Consider the following 20,638-nt stretch of genomic DNA (forward strand, 5'->3'; position numbering starts at 1 on the left):
ACCAATTGACACTCCTGTCTATGGCATCAGTAATCTCCCTATGCACCAGTCATGAGTTTCCAAGGCTATGGAAGCCCTCTGAGTTCTCCGACTCTTATCTTGTTTAGACAAGGTCATAGTCAAAGTGGAGGTTCTCTCCTCCCTTCAGAGAAAGGCACCTCCCTCTTTGAAGACCTGTTCTTTCCACTGGGATCTCACTCACAGAGATCTTTTTGCCAGAGTGTCTTGGCTTTCCATGCCTGAAATACTCTCATGGGCTTTTCAGCCAGATCCGAGTGCCTTTAGGGCTGATTCTGAGGCCAGAGTGCTATTTAGGACATCCGCCATTCTATGAGTCTGCTGAGTATCTCACTTCCCATGTTGGATCACTCTCCCCTTTATTTATTCTATCGGTTAGTGTTAGCAGATACTAGACTTCTTCTATGTCATCATCTTCATAATCTTGAATTGGGGTGTCTTTTTCATTTGAGGGCGTCATGGTGACTTCCTTGTTTTTATTACCTCGGTTTTTGCGTTTGTTATTTGGCATATTGGAGATATTTGGTTTCTTCACTGTGGTGCTTTTTCTTGTTATACTATGACTCTAGATTAAGTGGACTATCTGTTTTTGATGGAGCCTTAGGGCTTGAGATGGGTGTGGCCTGAGAGCTCTGTTTGGTGTGCCAAAGGTGACACTCCCAGGTTAGGCTTGGTAAATCTCTCTCTCTTTCTTTTTTTTTTTTTTTTTTTTTTTTTTTTTGATTCAAAAGGGAAGTAATTCCGCACAGCTGAACGAAGTTGGAGGTAGTTAGCAGGCAAATGATATACCCACAGGAGCCAGAGATCGGAAGCTCTTTCCCAAGATCCCCACAGGGAATCTGTTCGGCCCTCAGAGTGGGCTCAAATTCTCCTTCAGCCTCCCACTGGGTTGCCAAAGTTACGGAATTGTAGCGTCTCTGGAGAGTGCTCACGTGAATTCCGTGAGTTCTCTCCCCCACCGTCTCTTTTTTCACAGTCTCAGTTCAGTAGCACCACAAATTTACTAGGTCCTAATCTCCTGTTAATTCGCCCCGCCCAGAGTCAGGTTTTTCTGCTAGGCTCAGGGCCGGTGCAGACCTGAGGTCGCTCTGCTTATGACGTATGTCCAAGATGGCGCCTGCTCTTTGTCTTGCTCGCCCTTGAGAGGTGAGCGGAGAGAGAGAAACCCGTGTCCGTACTAGTCACCCTTTTTTTTTTTCTCTCTCTCTCTCTCTCTTCCAGTTAGCCTTGTGAACTTCCCCCCCGGGGGTCGTTCCCTCTAGTCTCCTCTCTCCGCTTGCCTGCCGGTGTCTCGGGCTATTGAGGTTCGGCTCACCTCGCGTTCCAGCGCTGGTGTGTTGAGTCTGCCGCTGATGTCCCGAACTGTGGGCTCCCACGCTCTCCACGCAGGTCCGCTGTGAGTCACGCGTTCCGGAAGAGTTTCTTCTGCTGTTTCCTCCCCTACTCTTCCTTGAACCTGCAGTATCTCCACTTTTATTAAACTATCTCTCCCCAGACTATCAGTGTGCTCCCTTCCTATTCCGCCATCTTGCCGGAAATCCTTGAAGCTGTAATATTTTAACATCAATTCACATCAAATATATCCAATGAAACCCGAGTCCAATTCCCTATGGAACTGTTTCTGTGCAAACTGACAAGCTGATTCTTAAGTTAAAAGAAAAATGGGTAAAATTTCTAAGAATTATTTGAAAAATAGAACCTGAAAGTTTATTCTTGGTCTGTAAAATATCAATATGTATTTGAAAAAAATCAATATATAGTTGAAATAGTATAATTTATTCAGGAACTGACAAAAATCAAATACAGCGAGAAAAATGTAAAGAAATAGTCCTGTGTCTGTGAGGATCTATTTTATGATGAATACAGCATTTCAATCAATGGAGGAAAGAATATACTACTCAAAAATGACACTGAGAAAAATTGGACGTGGAAAAATAGTAAATGAATTCCTTACACTACATGTAAACATAACTTTTTATAAAGATTTATTTCATTTATTTGAAAGAGTTACAGAGAGAGGTAGAGACAGAGAGAGAGGTCTTCCATCCACTGATTCACTCCCTAGACGGCCTCAACAGCCAGAGCTGTGCCAATCCGAAGCCAGGAGCCAGGAGCTTCGGGTCTCCCACGCGGATGCAGGGGCCCAAGGACTTGGGCCATCTTCTGCTTTCCCAGCCACAGCAGAGAGCTGGATAGGAAGAGGAGCATCCAGGACTAGAATCGGCACCCATATGAGATGCCGGCACTTCAGGCCAGGGTTTTAACCTGCTGCACCACAGCGCCAGCCCCAGTAACTTTAATAGCTTCAAAAGCTAAACAGAAACTACAAATATAAAAATAATATAAAATAATTTATGAGTAGGCTTCAAAAGTTTCATGGAAAATGGGATTAAAATATGATACAAATTTTCAATGAGCTTTTTGAAGCCCCCTCATATATCACACAAAACTCAGGAACTATGTTTAAAAAGTCTGACATATTTGAAACTTATCTGGGACAAAAGATAACATAAATGAATCTGAAAGAGACATAACAGAGTATAGTCTAACAGACACAAGATTAAAATTCAGAACATATTAAAGGCCCCCACCAAAATACAGACAGAATAAACTCTAGAGTTCTATAATACAGTGGGGTGATTATAATTCATAATAATGGGTCCTATGCTATATATATGTGTGTGTGTGTGTGTGTGTGTGTGTGTGTTGAGAGATTGGATTATATCCCATAAAAATGTACACACAGGGGCCAATGCTATGGTTTAGTGGGTAAAGCTACCACCTATAGTACCAGCATCCTATATGAGCACCAGTTCAAGTCCTGGCTGCTCCACTTCTCATCCAGCTCCCTGCTGATGCACCTGGAAAAGCATTGGAGGATGGCCCAAGTGCTTGGGCCCCTGTACCTGCATGGGTGACCCAGAAGAAGCTCCTGGCTCCTGGCTCCTGGCTTCAGCTTGGTACAGTTCCGGCTGCTGCGGCCAACTGAGGAGTGAACCAGCATATGGAAGACCTCTCTCTCTCTCTCTCTCTCTCTCTCTCTCTGCCTCTCCTCTCTCTGTGTAACTCTTTCAAATAAATAAATAAATCTTTTAAAAAGTACCTATATTATATGTTAATCAAAAATGTTTAAAGATGAAATACTAAGATTATAAAACAGGGGCTGGCGCCTTGGCTCACTTGGTTAAACCTCTGCCTGCGGTGCCAGCATCCCATGTGGGCGCTGGGTTCTAGTCCTGGTTGCTCCTCTTCCAGTCCAGCTCTCTGCTGTGGCCTGGGAGGGCAGTGGAGGATGGCCCAAGTGCTTGGGCCCCTGCACCTGCATGGGAGACCAGGAGGAGGCTCCTGGCTTCGGATAGGTGTGGCGCCATCCGTAGCGGCCATTTGGGGAGTGAACCAATGGAATGAAGACCTTTCTCTCTGTCTCTCTCTCTTTCACTGTCTGTAACTCTACTTGTCAAATAAATAAGTAAATAAACAAAATTTTTTAAAAAAGAATAAAACAAATAGAACAGAAAGTATAAAAAGAATACTAGCAGAGAACTCATAAAGAATAAATGACAGGAAAATATGTTCAGCTTCAATGCCAACTAGGAACAAGCAAACTGAAAAATAGTAAGTGTTCATTGAATGATCATATAATTGGCAAGTTTACAAATAGTTGACCTTCTCCACTAACAGCAAGGACTAGGGACTACATTTTAAAATTTTCTTGAAATATAATTTACATACAAGCAAATACACTCATTTTAAGGTCAGTTCAATGAGTTTTAAAATAAAATAAACTTATAACCCACTCAAAATCTGGAAAAATTCCATCACCTCACAATTTAGTATGAAAATTTACAGGCCAGCGCCACAGCTCAATAGGCTAATCCTCCGCCTGTGGTGCCAGCACACTGGGTTCTAGTCCCAGTCGGGGTGCCAGATTCTGTGCCAGTTGCTCCTCTTCCAGTCCAGCTCTCTGCTGTGGCCTGGGAGTTCAGTGGAGGATGGCCCAAATGCTTGGGCCATGCACCTGCATGGGAGACGAGGAGAAGCACCTGGCTCCTGGTTTCGGATCAGCGTGGTGCACACGCCGCAGTGCGCCAGACGCAGCAGCCACTGGAGGGTGAACCAATGGAAAAAGGAAGACCTTTCTCTCTTTCCCTCTCTCTCACTGTCCACTCTGCCTGTCAAAAAAAAAAAAAAGAGAGAGAGAGAGAGAGAAAGAAAAAAAAAGAAAATTTACAATCAAGATTTCATCTTCTGTCACTAAGCTGATTTTTTCCTATTTGAATTCTATCACTGCAGATCAGAATTTTCTGTTTGAATTGTTTTTAGAGTCATTTTTAGGTTACACAAATAAAAAAAAAAAAAAAACCAGTGGCAAGCATAGGGCTCTCACTCACTCCTTCCATTCCAGTTATCCTCGATATTAACACCTTGCCTGAGGGTGGGACATTTGTACAAATTATGATCCAGTGCTGACACCTTATTAATTAAAGTCTACAGTTTCCTAAAGGAAACTACGTTTTGTAGATTTGAATGGATGTATAATGATTTGTATTCACCAATTCAGTATCAAAAAGAATAGCTTCACCTCCTAAAAATCCTCCATGGCTTTTAAAGAACTTAGTCTGATTTTTCCAAAGGAGGAAAATTTACTCCCCCTACCCTGAAATCCCCTTGGAATTGATATCCTATTTAAAATATAACTTGTTAATGACCTCCTTTTAAATTGTGCAGTATCCAGGTTTTACAGTCTTAAATATGTTTAACTCATCTATGCTCATTTAATTACAATCCAAGTTGCAAATTCAAAAACCTAAAATAGGCACTCGTGAGCATAAAATTCCATTTAGTAACAAGTTAATGTTCAGCCTTTAAAATGATAATATTTCCTTTCCTTCAAAGGATCATCACAAAAATAGAGTAACATCAAAAATGTAAAGTTTATTGATAACTTGCAAAATAGTGAGAAGAGGAAAGAAATACTTAACGAGTGAAGTATCAACTAGTATATAGTTATAAATATTATTTCACTGAATCATGATGTAAATGACAATATATCATTTTTTCTCATTGCAATGATGATTGTCATGAATCTTCACTTTGCAATATTAATCTGTTTTCAAGAAAAATAAAATGAAATGAAAAAAAAACCTAACTCTGGCTCCCTCCCCAAGCTTGAGAGAACAACATTTAGGGCCCCAGGGATGACTTAAGTTCTTGGGTAAATACAAACCAAACTATTCTAACAAAACAGGATGAAAGTTCATTCTAGATTCAGGTCCATTAAAAAGGACAATGCAGAGGCAGGCACTGAGGCATAGTAGGCTAAACCTCTGCCTGTAGTGCCAGCATCCCACATGGGTGACAGTTCATGTCCTGGCTGCTCCACTTCCCATCCAGCTCCCTGCTGTGGCCTGGGAAAGCAGTAGAAGTTGGCCCAAGTGCTTGGGCCCTGCACCTGCATGGGAGACTCAGACGAAGGTCCTGGCTCCTGATTTCAGATCCGCCCAGCTCCAGCCTATGAGGCATCTAGGGAGTGAACCAGGGGATGGGAGACCTTTCTCTCTGTTGCTCAAATAAATAATTTTTTTTTAAAAAAAGCACAATGCAGAGAGGAAAACACAGGATAAATTAAAAAGGTTAAGAGACAGAATGATGTGAGTGCTTTATAGAGAGATAAGTAAAAAAAATTTTTTGAACAACAAATCCAGTTTAGAAGCAGCAGGAGACTGAGGTGTTTGGGTCTTAGTCCTTGTTGCCGTGGGAGGAGGCAGTATCATTTAAATTGCAGTTATAGTTTTAAAAACATAGATGATAAGTAAGTGGTTTAATAACTTGAGACCAAAGTTTCTATTAAAATATCATAAAATACGCCTCTTCAAGGTGACCTGAAATTCACAAAGAGAAAAACTTTCCTAGCTGGTCACTGAGAACCCATTCCTGTGTTCAACTACACACTTCTCCTTTCTTACTTACTGAACAATTACATAGTGTTTCATTTAAACAGTTTCAAAAATAAGTCTGTATTAATATTTAAATATCAATAGATAAAATTATGTAATAATCCCAATCATCATGGGCAGAAGATGATTTTCTTTTTACAAATGACTCTGCCCAGGGCTCCCTTCATGTCTTGGTTCCTCAGGCTGTAGATGAAGGGGTTCAGCATGGGAGTCACCACAGTATACATCATAGCCATGACAGTCTCCTTCACAGTAGAATTATTGGCTGATGGGATTAGGTAGAGACCAATAACTGTCCCATAGAACAACGACACCACAGAGAGGTGGGAGCCACAGGTGGAGAAGGCCTTACGGATGCCCCGCGCAGAAGGAACCTTGATGATAGACAACACAATCCTTGCATAGGATGTGATAATGAGTAGGAAAGGGATGACGAGAATGATGCCTCCCATGACAAATATCACCAACTCATTGACATGGGTATCAGAGCAGGCCAACTTCAGAAGAGCAGACATATCACAGAAAAAGTGGGGGATCCTGTTGTCTTCACAGAAAGACAGCCTGGCCATGAGCAGGGTGTGCAGCAGGGCATGGAACGTGGTCAGCACCCAGGACAGTGCCGCCAGGCAGAAGCAGAGCTTGGGGCTCATGATGCTGGTGTAGTGCAGGGGGAAGCAGATGGCCACATAGCGGTCGTAGGCCATGGCCACAAGGAGGAAGCTCTCCAGGTCTGCAAAAAACAGGAAGAAGTACATTTGGGCCAGGCATCCTTCATAGGGGATGGATGGGACTTGGCTCTGCATGATCTGCAGCAATTTGGGCATTGTGACAGAGGAGAAGCAGAGGTCAGAGAGGGACAAGTTGCTGAGAAACAAATACATGGGCGTGTGGAGATGAGAGTCCAGGTGAATGAGGACAATGATGATGAGGTTCCCCAGGATGGTGGTGAGGTACATGGCCAGGAACAGGACGTAGAAGAGATTTTTGTGCTGTGGCTGGATGGGCAGACCCAAGAGGAGAAACTCTGCAATCATAGTTTGGTTCCTTCTTGTCATGTTCTGTCTCCAATATCTTAAAGATGAAATAATAAGTTCCTTAAAAACATGAATAAGAATGGATGTATGTCAGTGATACATAGTCTATTAGATATTCTTCAACGGTTGGTTTCACCTTCAATATTCATAATGGCAGTCTCTATAATCAGAAATATGCCACATCACTAAGTCAAAGACATTTTTCAGGTTTTTTTTTTCACTTCTCAATAGGTCTAACAATATTGATTGTTCCCTTCCTTATAAAATACAATCATCCGTTTAGTTCCTGTGTAATTATGCTGCCACACTGCTTCTCATAACACTTCCCTGAGCATTCATTGTCAAAGACTGTAATTGGCCTCTTTTCTGTTACCTTTTATATTTGTGTTTCCTGGAGCTTTTCTCTAAACATGATTGATATTTCTACAGATACAGCCCTTAAAGAGCTTGCCTATTCCCATGGTATTACTTACCATCTAAACCTCCTGGGTAGATCACTCTATCCTCTTCAGTACTGTATCGCCAACTGCTTGCTGATTATCTCCCCATGGATCTATTAGGATCATCTTTGGCTCAACAGCTCCCAAATGAAACTCATGACTCCCTCGCTCCCTCTCCCAATCTGCTCTTCAGTCCACATCTCAGTAAAATTAAGCCAGGTTCACTTCTCAGATCTGAGTGTTTTCATTCATTCATTCATTCCTCTCACCTAAAACACCTAATCTAAAAAACTCCCTTAGATGGTGCCACTTCACTCTAATTTTTCATCACTTATCCCAACTGCCACTATCTGGACCCAACTGACATCATGTCTCGTCTGCATTCTTGAACCTATTACTTCATCTCCCTGTTTCCATGCTCACTCCTTCACTCCCTTCACATGGTGGCATAAAATAAAAATATGATCATCATTCTTGAAGTTTCATGGATTCTCGCTGTTCTTAAGATAAGGCATAATTCCTTTCAAGGACCACCAAAAGCTGCTTCATGACCTGACCCTTGCTGCCTTCACACTCTCATCTGTCCTCATAATATCTCGTGTCTGACTCTGCAGCATCACTGGACTTAAAGAGTTTTCATGTCCAGAATTTCACGCTTGCTTTTCCTCCTGCCTAGCACCTTCTTCCCTCTGCTCTGTCTTCACATGGCTTACCTCCACTTACTTTTCAGGTATTTTGCATGTCACTCAGGTAAATCTCCCCTGGTTCCCCAGACCTAGGGAGCCCCACTGCTATGTTTCCACAGCATCCTGTACTCCTCCCATAGCACTCAATACCCTTGACCACTGTTTTCTAGCTGACTTTGCTACCAAAAGCTGAGCTCCATGCATCAAATGAAATGTCTAGCTTCATGACTGCTTCAGGGCCAGAATCTGGCCTGGTGCCTGGTTGTGGCAAATAATTCATTCATATTTGTTGATTTTACTTCAGGCTAAGGAATACTGCTATATTCCTCAAACTTTAAAGGTATTAACCTCCTATTTGAGTTAGAATAAGCACTGCTACTAAATCCTCCCAGGAAAAGTACTCATAAGCTTTAACCATATAGCACTAGTTTTTGACACCTATTACAGAATTCCTGGCTGTAACTTCATGCCCATGAAAAATACTAGACTACCCAATCACACTACTCCTTAGCCTTAACAAACAACTGATACGCAGGATCACACTACACTTTTTTCCTTGTGTTTATATCCACGTGATTCAGTGACACTGACTTATATAAATCTGAAAGGTTTAGTAATTTGGGAGAAAAAAGGTGGAATAGGGGCCGGTGCTGTGGCACAGCGGGTTGATGCCCTGGCCTGAAGTGCCAGCATCCCATATGGGCACTGGTTCCAGTCCCAGCTGCTCCTCTCCCAGTCCAGCTCTCTGCTATGGCCTGGGAAAGCAGAAGATGGCCCAAGTCCTTCATACACTGCACCCGCGTGGGAGACCCGGGGGAAGCCCCTGGCTCCTGGCTTTGGATTGGCGCAGCTCTGGCCGTTGCAGCCATCTGGGGAGTGAACTAGTGGATGGGAGACCTCTCTCTCTGTATGTACCTCTCTCTGTAACTCTTTCAAATAAATAAAATAAATCTTTAAAAAAAAGAAAAAAAAGGTGGACTAAAGATAATTCCTACCTTGGAGGTCTCACTCCAGTTCTTCTCCTGATATCTGTATCTCAGAATTCCTCAGAGGTGACTAAGGAAGCTGGAGAGGGACATAAAAGCACATGGGAAGTTCCTTCACTGAAGAGATAACTAAGGCCAGCTGCTGGGATTTTCACTCTGCTGATGCTGTTTAATCTAGACAAATTAATAGCTATTTATACTTAGATATAAAATGCCAATGTTGTAGTTTAAAAGAATCAAGTGAAATTTTATACACCTGATTTCTCAGAGTGTTGCTTTCCTGGAAGATGACATCATTTCTGGCATCAAGGGTCTTGTTTAGGAATCACAAACCAGAGTGACATTACTTGCAAATCCATCCACTGATTGGCCATGAGTTTCAGCTGCTCCCATAATGGTGCCTCTCATCTTCTTCACCTGATTAATTCATAGTTTTCAGTCCATACTGCACTCAAGAATCGCATGAGAGTGCTCCTAAAAATATAATTTATATACAAACCACCTACTTACCCTGTTAAATATTAATTTTTATTCAGTAGACCCAGTGTGGGGCCTAACATTCTATATTTTAAGAGTTCAAATTTACATTTGGTGATGCTAACTCTGCTGCTCTGTGGACCATATTTTAAGTTGTAAGATCATACATTTCAAAAATACAAATTTCTACACTATCCTTCAATAAATGTAAAATTGGAATTTCTAGGAGGCAGCCTATCCAAAGTATTTTAAAGCTTCTTGAGTAAATTTAAATATACAGCTAAGGGTGAAGAACATCTGTATCAAATGCCTACCTCACTGAAATGTCATTATGTTGAAATGACAGGCTCTTGTTAGACTACATGCACAGTAAATAATATGAATATTTTAATTTTAAAGATTGTAACTGGTGAACATTAATCAACATGTATCTACAGTGCAACACAGTCTCAGATAGCAGAGACAGAGAAAAGCGATGTTATCACACCTAAAGAACTATTCAGCAGAGCATCATACAAGTTGGGAAACAATATGGCCCAGGTTGGAAAGACACTAGGGCACCAGCTAATTCACCCTCCTGCCCAGCTTACCCAGGGCGTCTGAAGGAGACTCCAGGGCCCTGACCCGAGATCCTGCTGCCCTTTATTCATTACAGCCCCTGTAGTCATTACCTGTGTCTGCACCACCTCTCCTTACATCTTTCCTTCTATCGGTCTCTGGGCCCAAAGGGCCTGCATCCCAAAGGAGCACAGATCCTGCAGGAACTCATTAAAGACCAAGTAATTTTCCCAGACCTCTCTAGTCCTGAAGTGGTGACTGATTGCAGTTACTAATCACATCTGACTGTACTTTGTTGGGGCGGGAGGGTGAGGATGGAGAGAAGCTCACCATGGATGTTTAACCGTTTCCTGTGTCAGAAATGAATAATAGTCCTGCGCAGCTGGACCACATTTTGGGAGGTGAAGAAGAATGGTTGGAGAAGCCGTAAAAGAAATAATAAACCAGACTGTCAATCTCTAAATAGGTGTATGAAAGTTTAGGCTTTATCCTGTGGTAACAAGAAGCCATCAGAAGAATCTGATAGAATACCACCATGAAAGAGATGTTCTGCATATTTTCCATGGGTGACAATCTCTCACTAAAACCTAATTCCCCATAAACATACCCCAAGGGAGAAATAAATCTATCACTAATAAGGATCACACTTCTATGATCCAACCACATGCAGATACATAGAAAGAACAAGAGTAAGAACTCTCCCAGATCACAGTTAATTCTTCCTGAGGCTAAAACAGAAATCAAAATAGCTCCTCGTGGCTCTATGAAAAACTTATTAGCAGAAAACTGCCATCATCCCAACTATTCTCCATATAAGATTATCTCCTGGTGCCCCTCTTTTCTTACCCTGCAACTGATAATGAGACTATCAATATTTTTAAATTTTATTTATTTATTTGAGATGCATATAAAGACAAAGACAAAGACAGACACAAAGAGCTCCCATGCATAGGTTCAGTCTCCAAATGCCCATAATTGTCAGGATTGAACCAAAGTCAGGAATCAGGAACTCAATCCAGGTCTCCTATATGGAGGAGGGCAGAGACCCCACTACTTGTGCCATTACCTGCTACCACCCAGGGTGCACATTAGCAGAAAACTGCAATCAACAGCAGAGCTGGAACCCCAACGCAGGCACTCGGATTATGAAATCATGGTGTGCCACTGGGGTCTTAACTACTAGGTCAAATGGGGCCCCTAGAGTTCACACTTGTAACTACTTCCACACCTGTTACATGTTCCCTTTCTCATCATTCCAGCTAGATTTAACCATTATTCCTTGGGAATCCAAATCGTCATTGTTATGACTTTTATTGGATTGCAGTAAGTTTTCCATCAACTAAAAGCTCTCCTAGGAGCCAGCATTGTGGCACAGCAGGTTAAGTCACAGCTTATGATGCTGCCATCCCATATTGGAGTGCTGATCTGAGACCCAGCTGCTCTGCTTCCAAATCAGCTCCATGTTAATGTACCTGGGAAGGTAGTAGATGACGGCCCAAATACTTGGGCTCTTCCGCTCACATGGGAGACCCAGATAGACTTCCAAGTTCCTGACTTCAACCTGGCCCCGCCCCTGCTAATGTGGCCATTTGGGGATTGAACCAGTAGATAGAAAAACTCTTTCTCTCCCTCTCATTCTGCCTCTCACATAAATAAATACTTTTTAAAAAAATAACCTCCTGAAATGAGTTGGGTTTCAACTCAAGATGGCGGAATAGGGAGGGAGCACACTGATAATCCAGGAAAAAATATTTTAATAAAAGTGGAGATACTGTAGTTTCACACTTGTAACTCCTTCCACACCTGTTACATGTTCCCTTGCTCATCATTCCAGCTAGAATAGTTAGGGGAAAAAACTGAAGAGGAAACTCTTCCAGAACTAGTGGGACATGGTGAACCTACATGGAGGGCACGGGCACCCATGGCTTGGGACCCTAGCCGCTGAGTCTATGCACCAGCACTGGAAAGGGAGGTGAGGTGAAACCTCAGTAGCCTGAGACACTGGTGGGGAAGTGGCAGGAAGAGCCTAGAGGGAACAAGGCTTGAAGCCCCGTGGGGGAAAGTTCACCAGGCTAACTAGAGGAGAAAAATAATTAAAAAAAAGGGGGGGGGGGACCGGTACGGACATGATTCTCTCCACTCACCTTAAAAAGGCAAGCAAGACAAAGAGCAGGTGCCATTTTGGACACACGTAAAAGCTGTGCCAACTCAGGGCTGCGCCCACCCTCAACCAAGCAGAAAAACCTGACACTGGGGAGGAGAAATAACAGGAGGTTAGGACCTAGTGAATGTGTGGAGCTTATGAACTGAGACTGTGAAAAAAAAACTGAGGGTGTTTGAGAGAACTCACAGAGTGCCTGAGATGTGAGTACTCTTGGGAGAAACCACAAACTCATAACCTTGGCAACCCGGTGGGAGATTGCAGGGGAATCTGAGCTTACACTGAGGACTGAACAGATCTTTGTGTGGTCCTTGGGACAGAGCAGTCGAATATTATACCCACAGGGGCCAGAGCTCAGACAATGACTGCCTTCAATTCTACTCAGCTGTGTGGAATTATTTCCCTTCTGAAGAGAGAGAGAGAGAGAGAGAGAGAGAGGGAGGGAGGGAGGGAGGGAGAAATTTACCACGCCTAACCTGGGTGTGTCACCTTTGGCACACTCTTAACCCTGAAGAACCAAACAGAGCTCTCAGGCCACACCCTTCACAAGCCTCTTAAGATCCATCAAAAGCAGACAGTCCACTTAATCTAGAGCCATAGTATAATGAGAAAAAACACCACAGCAAAAAAAGAAGAAGAAACCAAAGAATATCTCCACAATGCCAAGCAACAAATGCAAAAATTGAGGAAACAAGAACAAGGAAGACATTATGATGCCCCCAAATGAACAAGACATTCCAATTCAAGATTATGAAGATGATGAGATAGAAGAAATGCAAGATATGGATTTCAGAAACTTTATGATAAGAACATTTAGAAGTTCTCAAAAACAAATTCTTGAATTACAGAAATCCTTACTGGACAGGATAGAAAATCTCTCTCATGAAAATGAAATCTTAAAGAGGAATCAAAATGAAATGAAGAAACTAGTAGAACATGAAACTGTGAAAATGAAGAGAAATCAAAATGAACTGAAGAATTCAATAGATCAAATGACAAACTCATTAGAGTCTTAAAAACAGAATCAGTGAAGCAGAAGAGAGAATATCGGACTTAGAAGACAGAGCACAGGCAAGTATACAGTCAAACCAAAGAAAAGAAGAGGAAATTAGAAATCTAAAAAATATTGTTGGGAATCTACAGGATACTATTAAAAAAAACCAACATTCGGGTTCTAGGAGTTCCTAGGCTTGGAGAGAGAGAAAGGATTAGAAGGCCTTTTTAGTGAGATACTAGCAGGAAACTTCCCGGGTTTGGAGAAAGACAGAGACATCCAAGTACAGGAAGCTCATAGACCCGTAATAAACATGACCAAAAGAGATCCTCACCATGATACATTGTAATCAAACTCACCACAGTGAAACATAAAGAAAAGATCATAAAATGTGCAAGAGAGAAACGTCAGATTACTCTCAGAGGATCTCTAATTACACTCACAGCACACTTCTCATCAGAAACCCTATAGGCTAGGAGGGAATGGCGAGATGCAGCCCAGGTATTAAGAGAAAAAAACTGCCGCCCAGAATATTATATCCTGCAAAGCTCTCATTTGTGAATGAAGGTGAAATAAAGACCTTTCATAGCAAACAGAAATTGAAAGAATTTGTTGCTACTTGTCTAGCCCTGCAAAAGATCCTTAGAGATGTGTTACACACAGGAACACAGAAACATGGCCATCAATATGAAAGAAGGTAAAGAAAGAAAACCTCTTAGTAAAAGATCACAGGAAGCTCAAAGCATATATTAGAAAAATCTTTGGGGAAAATGGCAGGGCAAAGTTACTACTTATCAACAGTCACATTGAATGTTAATGGCCATAACTCTCCAGTTAAAGACACAGACTGGCTGAATGGATTAAGGAACAAAACCCATCTATTTGCTGCTTACAAGAAACACATCTTTCCAACAAAGATGCATGCAGACTGAAAGTGAAAGGCTGGAAAAAGATATGCCATGCCAACAGAAACCAAAAAAAAAAAAAAAAAAAAAAAGCTGGCATAGCCATATTAATATCAGACAAAATAAACTTTAACACAAAAACTGTTAAGAGAGACAAAGGGAGGCACTATATAATGATTAAGGGATCAATTCAACTGTAACTATTATAAATGTAACTGTTATAAATATATATGCACCTAATTTCAGGGCACTGGTTTATTTAAAAGATATGTTAAGGGACTTAAAGAGAGACTTAGACTCCAATACAATAGTACTGGAGGACTTCAATACCCCACTCTCAGAAACAGACAGATCAACCGGACAGAAGATCAACAAGGAAACAGCATATTTAAACAACTCTATAGCCCAAAAGGATGTAATACATATCTACAGAACTTTAAATACTACACTTAAAGAATTTACATTCTTCTCAGCAGTGCATGGAACCAACTCTAGGATTGACCACGTACTAGGCCATAAAGCAAGTCTCAGCAAATTCAAAAGAATTAGAATCATACGATGCAGCTTCTCAGACCACAGTGGAATGAAGTTGGAAATCAGCAACTCAGGAATCCCTAGAGCATATGCAAACACATGGAGATTGAACAACATGCTCCTGAGTGAACACACTGGGTCATAGAAGAAATCAAAAGAGAAATCAAAAAATTTCTGGAAGTAATTGAGGATAACAGCACAACATATCAAAACTTATGTGATACAACAAAAGCAGTGTTAAGAGGAAAGTTTATAGCAATAGGTGCCTACATCAAGAAATTGGAAAGGCACCAAATAACTAAGCTTTCAATGCATCTCAAGGATCTAGAAAAACTACAGCAAACCAGACCCAAAACTAGTAAGAGAAGAGAAATAATTAAAATCAGAGAAGAAATCAACAGGATTGAATCCAAAAAAAAAAAAAATTACAAAAGATCACTCAAAGGAAGAGCTGGTTTTTTTTTTTTTGAAAAAATAAACAAAATTGACACACCACTGGCCCAACTAACAAAAAAAGAAAAGACCCAAATCAATAAAATCAGAGATGAAAAAGGAAATGTAACAACAGACACCACAGAAATAAAAAGAATCATCAGAAATTACTATAAGGACTTGTATGCCAGCAAACAGGGAAATCTGTCAGAAATGGATAGATTCCTGGACACATGCAACCTACCTAAATTGAACCAAGAAGACACAGAAGTCCTAAACAGACCCATAATTGAGACAGAAATTGAAAGAGTAGAAAAGGCCCTCCCAACAAAGAAAAGGAACAGATGGATTCACTGCTGAATTCTTCCAGATATTTGAAGAAGAATTAACTCCAATTCTTCTCAAACTATTCAGAACAATCAAAAAGAGGGAATCCTCCCAAATTGTTTCTATGAAGCCAGCATCACCTTAATTCCTAAGCTGAAAAAAGATGCAGCATTGAAAGAGAATTACAGAGCAATATCCCAGATGAACATAGATGCAAAAATCCTCAAAAAAATCTGGCTAAAAGAAAGCAACAACACATCAGAAAGATCATCCACCCAGACCCAGAGGGATTTATCCCTGGTATGCAGGGATGGTTCAATGTTTGCAAATCAATCAATGTGATACACCACATTAACAAACTGCAGAAGAAAAACCATATGATTATCTGAACAGATGCAGAGAAAGCATTTGATAAAATACAACACCCTTTCATGATAAAACTCTAAGCAAATTAGGTATAGAAGGAACATTCCTCAACACAATCAAAGCAATTTATGAAAAACCCACGGCCAGCATCCTATTGAATGGGGAAAAGTTGGAAGCATTTCCACTGAGATCTGGTCCCAGACAGGGATGCCACTCTCACCACTGCTATTCAATATAGTTCTGGAAGTTTTAGCCAGAGCCATTAGGCAAGAAAAAGAAATTAAAGGGATACAAATTGGGAAAGAAGAAGTCAAACTATCCCTCTTGCAATGATACGATTCTTTATTTAGGGGATCCAGTGAACTCTACTATGAGACTATTGGAACTCATAGAAGAGTTTGGCAAAGTAGCAGGAATAAAATCAATGCACAAAAATCAACAGCCTTTGTATACACAGGCAATGCCATGACTGAGAAAGAACTTCTAAGATCAACCCCATTCACAATAGCCAGAAAAACAATGAAATACCTTGGAATAAACTTAACCAAGGATGTCAAAGATCTCTATGATGAGAATTACAAAATCTTAAAGAAACAGAAGAGGATACCAAAAAATGGAAGAATCTTCCATGCTCATGGATTGGAAGAATCAATATCATCAAAAAGTCCATTCTCACAAAAGCAATTTATAGACTCTATGCGATACCAATCAAAATACCAAAGATATTCTTCTCAGATCTGGAAAAAATGATGCTAAAATTCAAATGGAGGCACAGGAGACTACGAATAGCTAGAGCAATCTTGTACAACAAAAACAAGCTGGAGGCACCACAATACCAGATTTCAGGACATACTACAAGGCTTTTATAATCAAAACAGCATGGTACTGGTACAGAAACAGATGGATGGACCAATGGAACAGAATAGAAACACCAGAAATCAATCCAAACATCTATAGCCAACTTATATTTGATCAGGATCTAAAACCAATTCCTGGAGCAAGGACAGTCTATTCAATAAATGGTGCTGGGAAAACTGGATTTCCACGTGCAGAAGCATGAAGCAAGACCCCTACCTTTCACCTTACACAAAAATCCACTCAACATGGATTAAAGACTTAAATCTATGACCCGACACCATCAAATTATTAGAGAACATTGGAGAAACCCTGCAAGATATAGGCACAGGCAAAGACTTCTTGGAAAAGACCCTGGAGGCGCAGGCAGTCAAAGCCAGAATTAACAATTGGGATTACATCAAATTGAGAAGTTTCTGTACTTCAAAAGAAACAGTCAGGAAAGTGAAGAGGCAACTGACAGAATGGGAAAAAATATTTGCAAACTATGCAACAGATAAAGGGTTGATAGCCAGAATCTACAAAGAGATCAAGAAACTCCACAACAACAAAACAAACAACCCACTTAAGAGATGGGCCAAGGACCTCAACAGACATTTTTTCAAAGGAGGAAATCCAAATGGCCAACAGACACATGAAAAAATGTTCAGGATCACTAGCAATCAGGGAAATGTAAATCAAAACCACAGTGAGGTTTCACCTCACCCTGGTTAGAATGGCTCACATTCAGAAATCTACCAACAACAGATGGGAATGCAAACTGGTAAAGCCACTATGGAAATCAGTCTGGAGATTCCTCAGAAACCTGAATAAACCCTACCATACAACCAAGCCATCCCACTCCTTGGAATTTACCCAAAGGAAATTAAATTGGCAAACATAAAAGCTGTCTGCACCTTAATGTTTATTGCAGCTCAATTCACAATAGCTAAGACCTGGAATCAACCTAAATGCCATCAACAGTAGACTGGATGAAGAAATTATGGGACATGTAGTTTATAGAATACTATACAGCAGTTAAAAAAAATGAAATCTGGTCATTTGCAACAAAATGGAAGAATCTGGAAAACATCATGCTGAGTAAAATAAGCTAGTCCCAAAGGGACAAATATCATATGTTCTCCCTGATCGGTGACAGCTAACTGAGCACCAAAAAGGAAACTTGTTGAAGTGAAATGGACACTATGAGAAACAATGAGTTGATCAGCCCTTGTCCTGACTGTTGATGAACAACTTAATACTTTATCCCTTTTAGTATTTTTTGATCTGCTTAACATTATTGGTTGAACTCTTTAATTAACACACAGTTATTCTTAGGTGTTTAAATTTAACTGAAAAGTAATCCCTATTAAATATAAGAGTGGGAATAAGAGAGGGAGGAGGTGTACAATTTGGGACATGCTCAATCGGACTTGCCCCAAACGGTAGAGTTAGAAATGTGTCAGAGGATTCCAATTCAATCCCATCAAGGTGGCATGTACCAAAGCCATCTCACTAGTCAAAGTGATCAATTTCAGTTCACAAGTGATCATGATGAGAAGTTTAAGCGTCAAAGGGATCACATAAACAAGACTAGTGTCTGCTAATACTAACTGACAGAATTAAAAAGGAGAGAACGATCCAACATGGTAAGTGGGATACACAGCAGACTCATAGAATGGCAGATGTCCTAAACAGCATCTGGCCTCAGAATCAGCCCTTAAGTCATTCGGATCAGGCTGAAGATCCCATGAGAGTATTTTAGGCATAGAAAGCCAAGACACTCTGGGGAAAAAAAAAAAACTAAATGAAAGATCTCTGCGAGTGAGATCCCAGTGGAAAGAATGGGCCATCAAAGAAGGAGGCACCTTTCTCTGAAGGGAGGAGAGAACTTCCACTTTGAATATGGCTTTGTCTAAATAAGATCTGAGTTGGCGAACTCAAAAGGCTTCCATAGCCTTGGCAACTCATGACAAGAGCCTAGGGTGATTACTGACGCCATAAACAAGAGTGTCAATTTGTTAAGTCAACAACAGGAGTCACTGTGCACTTATTCCCCATGTAGGATCTCTGTCCTTAATGTGTTGTACAATCTGAATTAATGCTATAACTAGTACTCAAACAATACTTTACACTTTGTGTTTCTGTGTGGGTTCAAACTGTTGAAATCTTTACTTAGTATATATGAAATTGATCTTCTGTATATAAAGATAATTGAAAATGAATCTTGATGTGAATGGAATGGGAGAGGGAGCGGGAGATGGGAGGGTTGCGGGTGAGAGGGAAGTATTGGGGGGGGGGGGAGTCACTGTAATCCAAAAGCTGTACTTTGGAAGTTTATATTGATTAAATAGAAGTTAAAAAATAAAAAATAACCTCCTGAATATCATAGTTTTTCCTTTCCTTATTGTGTAGAGAAACACAATTTTCCATTGTTAACTGGGATTGAATGACCTCAAGCAATACAGCAATTCCTGTGTTTGTTGATTCAGTGACAGAAGAATACCAAATTGCTAATTGGTAGACTTTACTTCCAGTAGATTGGAACCATTGAAGCGTTCTTGGTAGAAGCATTCCTTCCTTGGGGATTGTGTCAGACACTTCTGGTACTACTTCAGATTCTCGCAGCTATCATATCTTATTCCAGACACAGCTGTAGTAACCAGCTCTGCACAAACATCAACCAGCTTCATGGAGATACAGCCTGAAAGCATTACCTCAGGACTACTCCACCTGCTTCTTGTCCTACTATAGGATTCCTCCGAGTCCATGGAGTGATTTATCATGGAAAATCAGCTTGATGCTTATACATTCACAATCTAACAGTGTAGAGAAATCAATGCCCTATGGGTCAACCCTACAAAACGGGTGCTGGGAGAGCTAACAGATTTATGCCTTAGTCACTCTTTGTGGTGGCCAACTTAAGCATCCTTGTTCAGGCCTCTCTTAATCCCTATTTAACACCCCTCCATACCTTCCACTGCATGAGATAAAATTCTCAAATATAACTCCTCACACATAAAATGTTGTCTCAGTCTCTATTTTTTACACAACTCAGGCTGACAGAAAGTAATCTCTCGGCCGGCGCCGCGGCTCACTAGGCTAATCCTCCGCCTAGCGGCGCCGGCAGACCGGGTTCTAGTCCCGGTTGGGGCGCCGGATTCTGTCCCGGTTGCCCCTCTTCCAGGCCAGCTCTCTGCTGTGGCCAGGGAGTGCAGTGGAGGATGGCCCAGGTGCTTGGGCCCTGCACCCCATGGGAGACCAGGAAAAGCACCTGGCTCCTGGCTCCTGCCATCGGATCAGCGCGGTGCGCCGGCCGCAGCGCGCCGGCCGCGGCGGCCATTGGAGGGTGAACCAACGGCAAAAGGAAGACCTTTCTCTCTGTCTCTCTCTCTCACTGTCCACTCTGCCTGTCAAAAAAAAAAAAAAAAAAAAAAAAGAAAGTAATCTCTCTAAACCAGCAGAGCCCAAAATTGGAGGAGGGGTCCTAAGAGACTGTTATTTGTTCTAATAATAATAATGAAAGAAGGCTGTCCTACTCCCACCTCTTGATTCCCAGGGTTGTGAATCACAGCTATGGGACAAATATAATCATGTATGGGTTTCTGGTTCAAAATACATATCATATTCTATACACTAATTTTTGTAAGTTTATTTACTGATTTATTTTAGCACTTTCTCTTTTTTAAAGATTTATTTATTTTTATTTGAAAGACAGATTATTTTTAGCACTTTCAACAATGGCACATAGTAGAGCATCAATGAATATTTGAATTAAAGGAACTGCATAAACTAGCAGATCCAGAACAATGCACAATAGCAGTACCAATAATGGGCATACTTGACATGCTGCTGATGGTAGGAATGTCTGTGGTACTTCCCCCAAAGCTGGTTTGGGCGATGATTCCAATGTATATTATCCCATATTA

The 20,638-nt window shown here is 41.1% G+C and overlaps 1 protein-coding gene across 1 annotated transcript; it reads right to left on the minus strand.

The window, feature by feature from the left end:
* Positions 1-123: 123 nt before the first annotated feature.
* LOC100356487 (olfactory receptor 1468) lies at positions 124-20,613 on the minus strand. Its single transcript, XM_051824542.2, has 2 exons — positions 9,131-20,613; positions 124-7,069 (listed from the first exon to the last, which is right to left on the minus strand). Exon 2 carries the CDS (start codon positions 7,028-7,030, stop codon positions 6,086-6,088), a length of 945 nt encoding a protein of 314 aa, XP_051680502.2. The 5' UTR covers positions 7,031-7,069; positions 9,131-20,613; the 3' UTR covers positions 124-6,085.
* Positions 20,614-20,638: the final 25 nt, after the last annotated feature.

Source organism: Oryctolagus cuniculus, chromosome 17, assembly GCF_964237555.1.
Source record: "Oryctolagus cuniculus chromosome 17, mOryCun1.1, whole genome shotgun sequence".
NCBI classification, from domain to species: Eukaryota; Metazoa; Chordata; class Mammalia; order Lagomorpha; family Leporidae; genus Oryctolagus; species Oryctolagus cuniculus.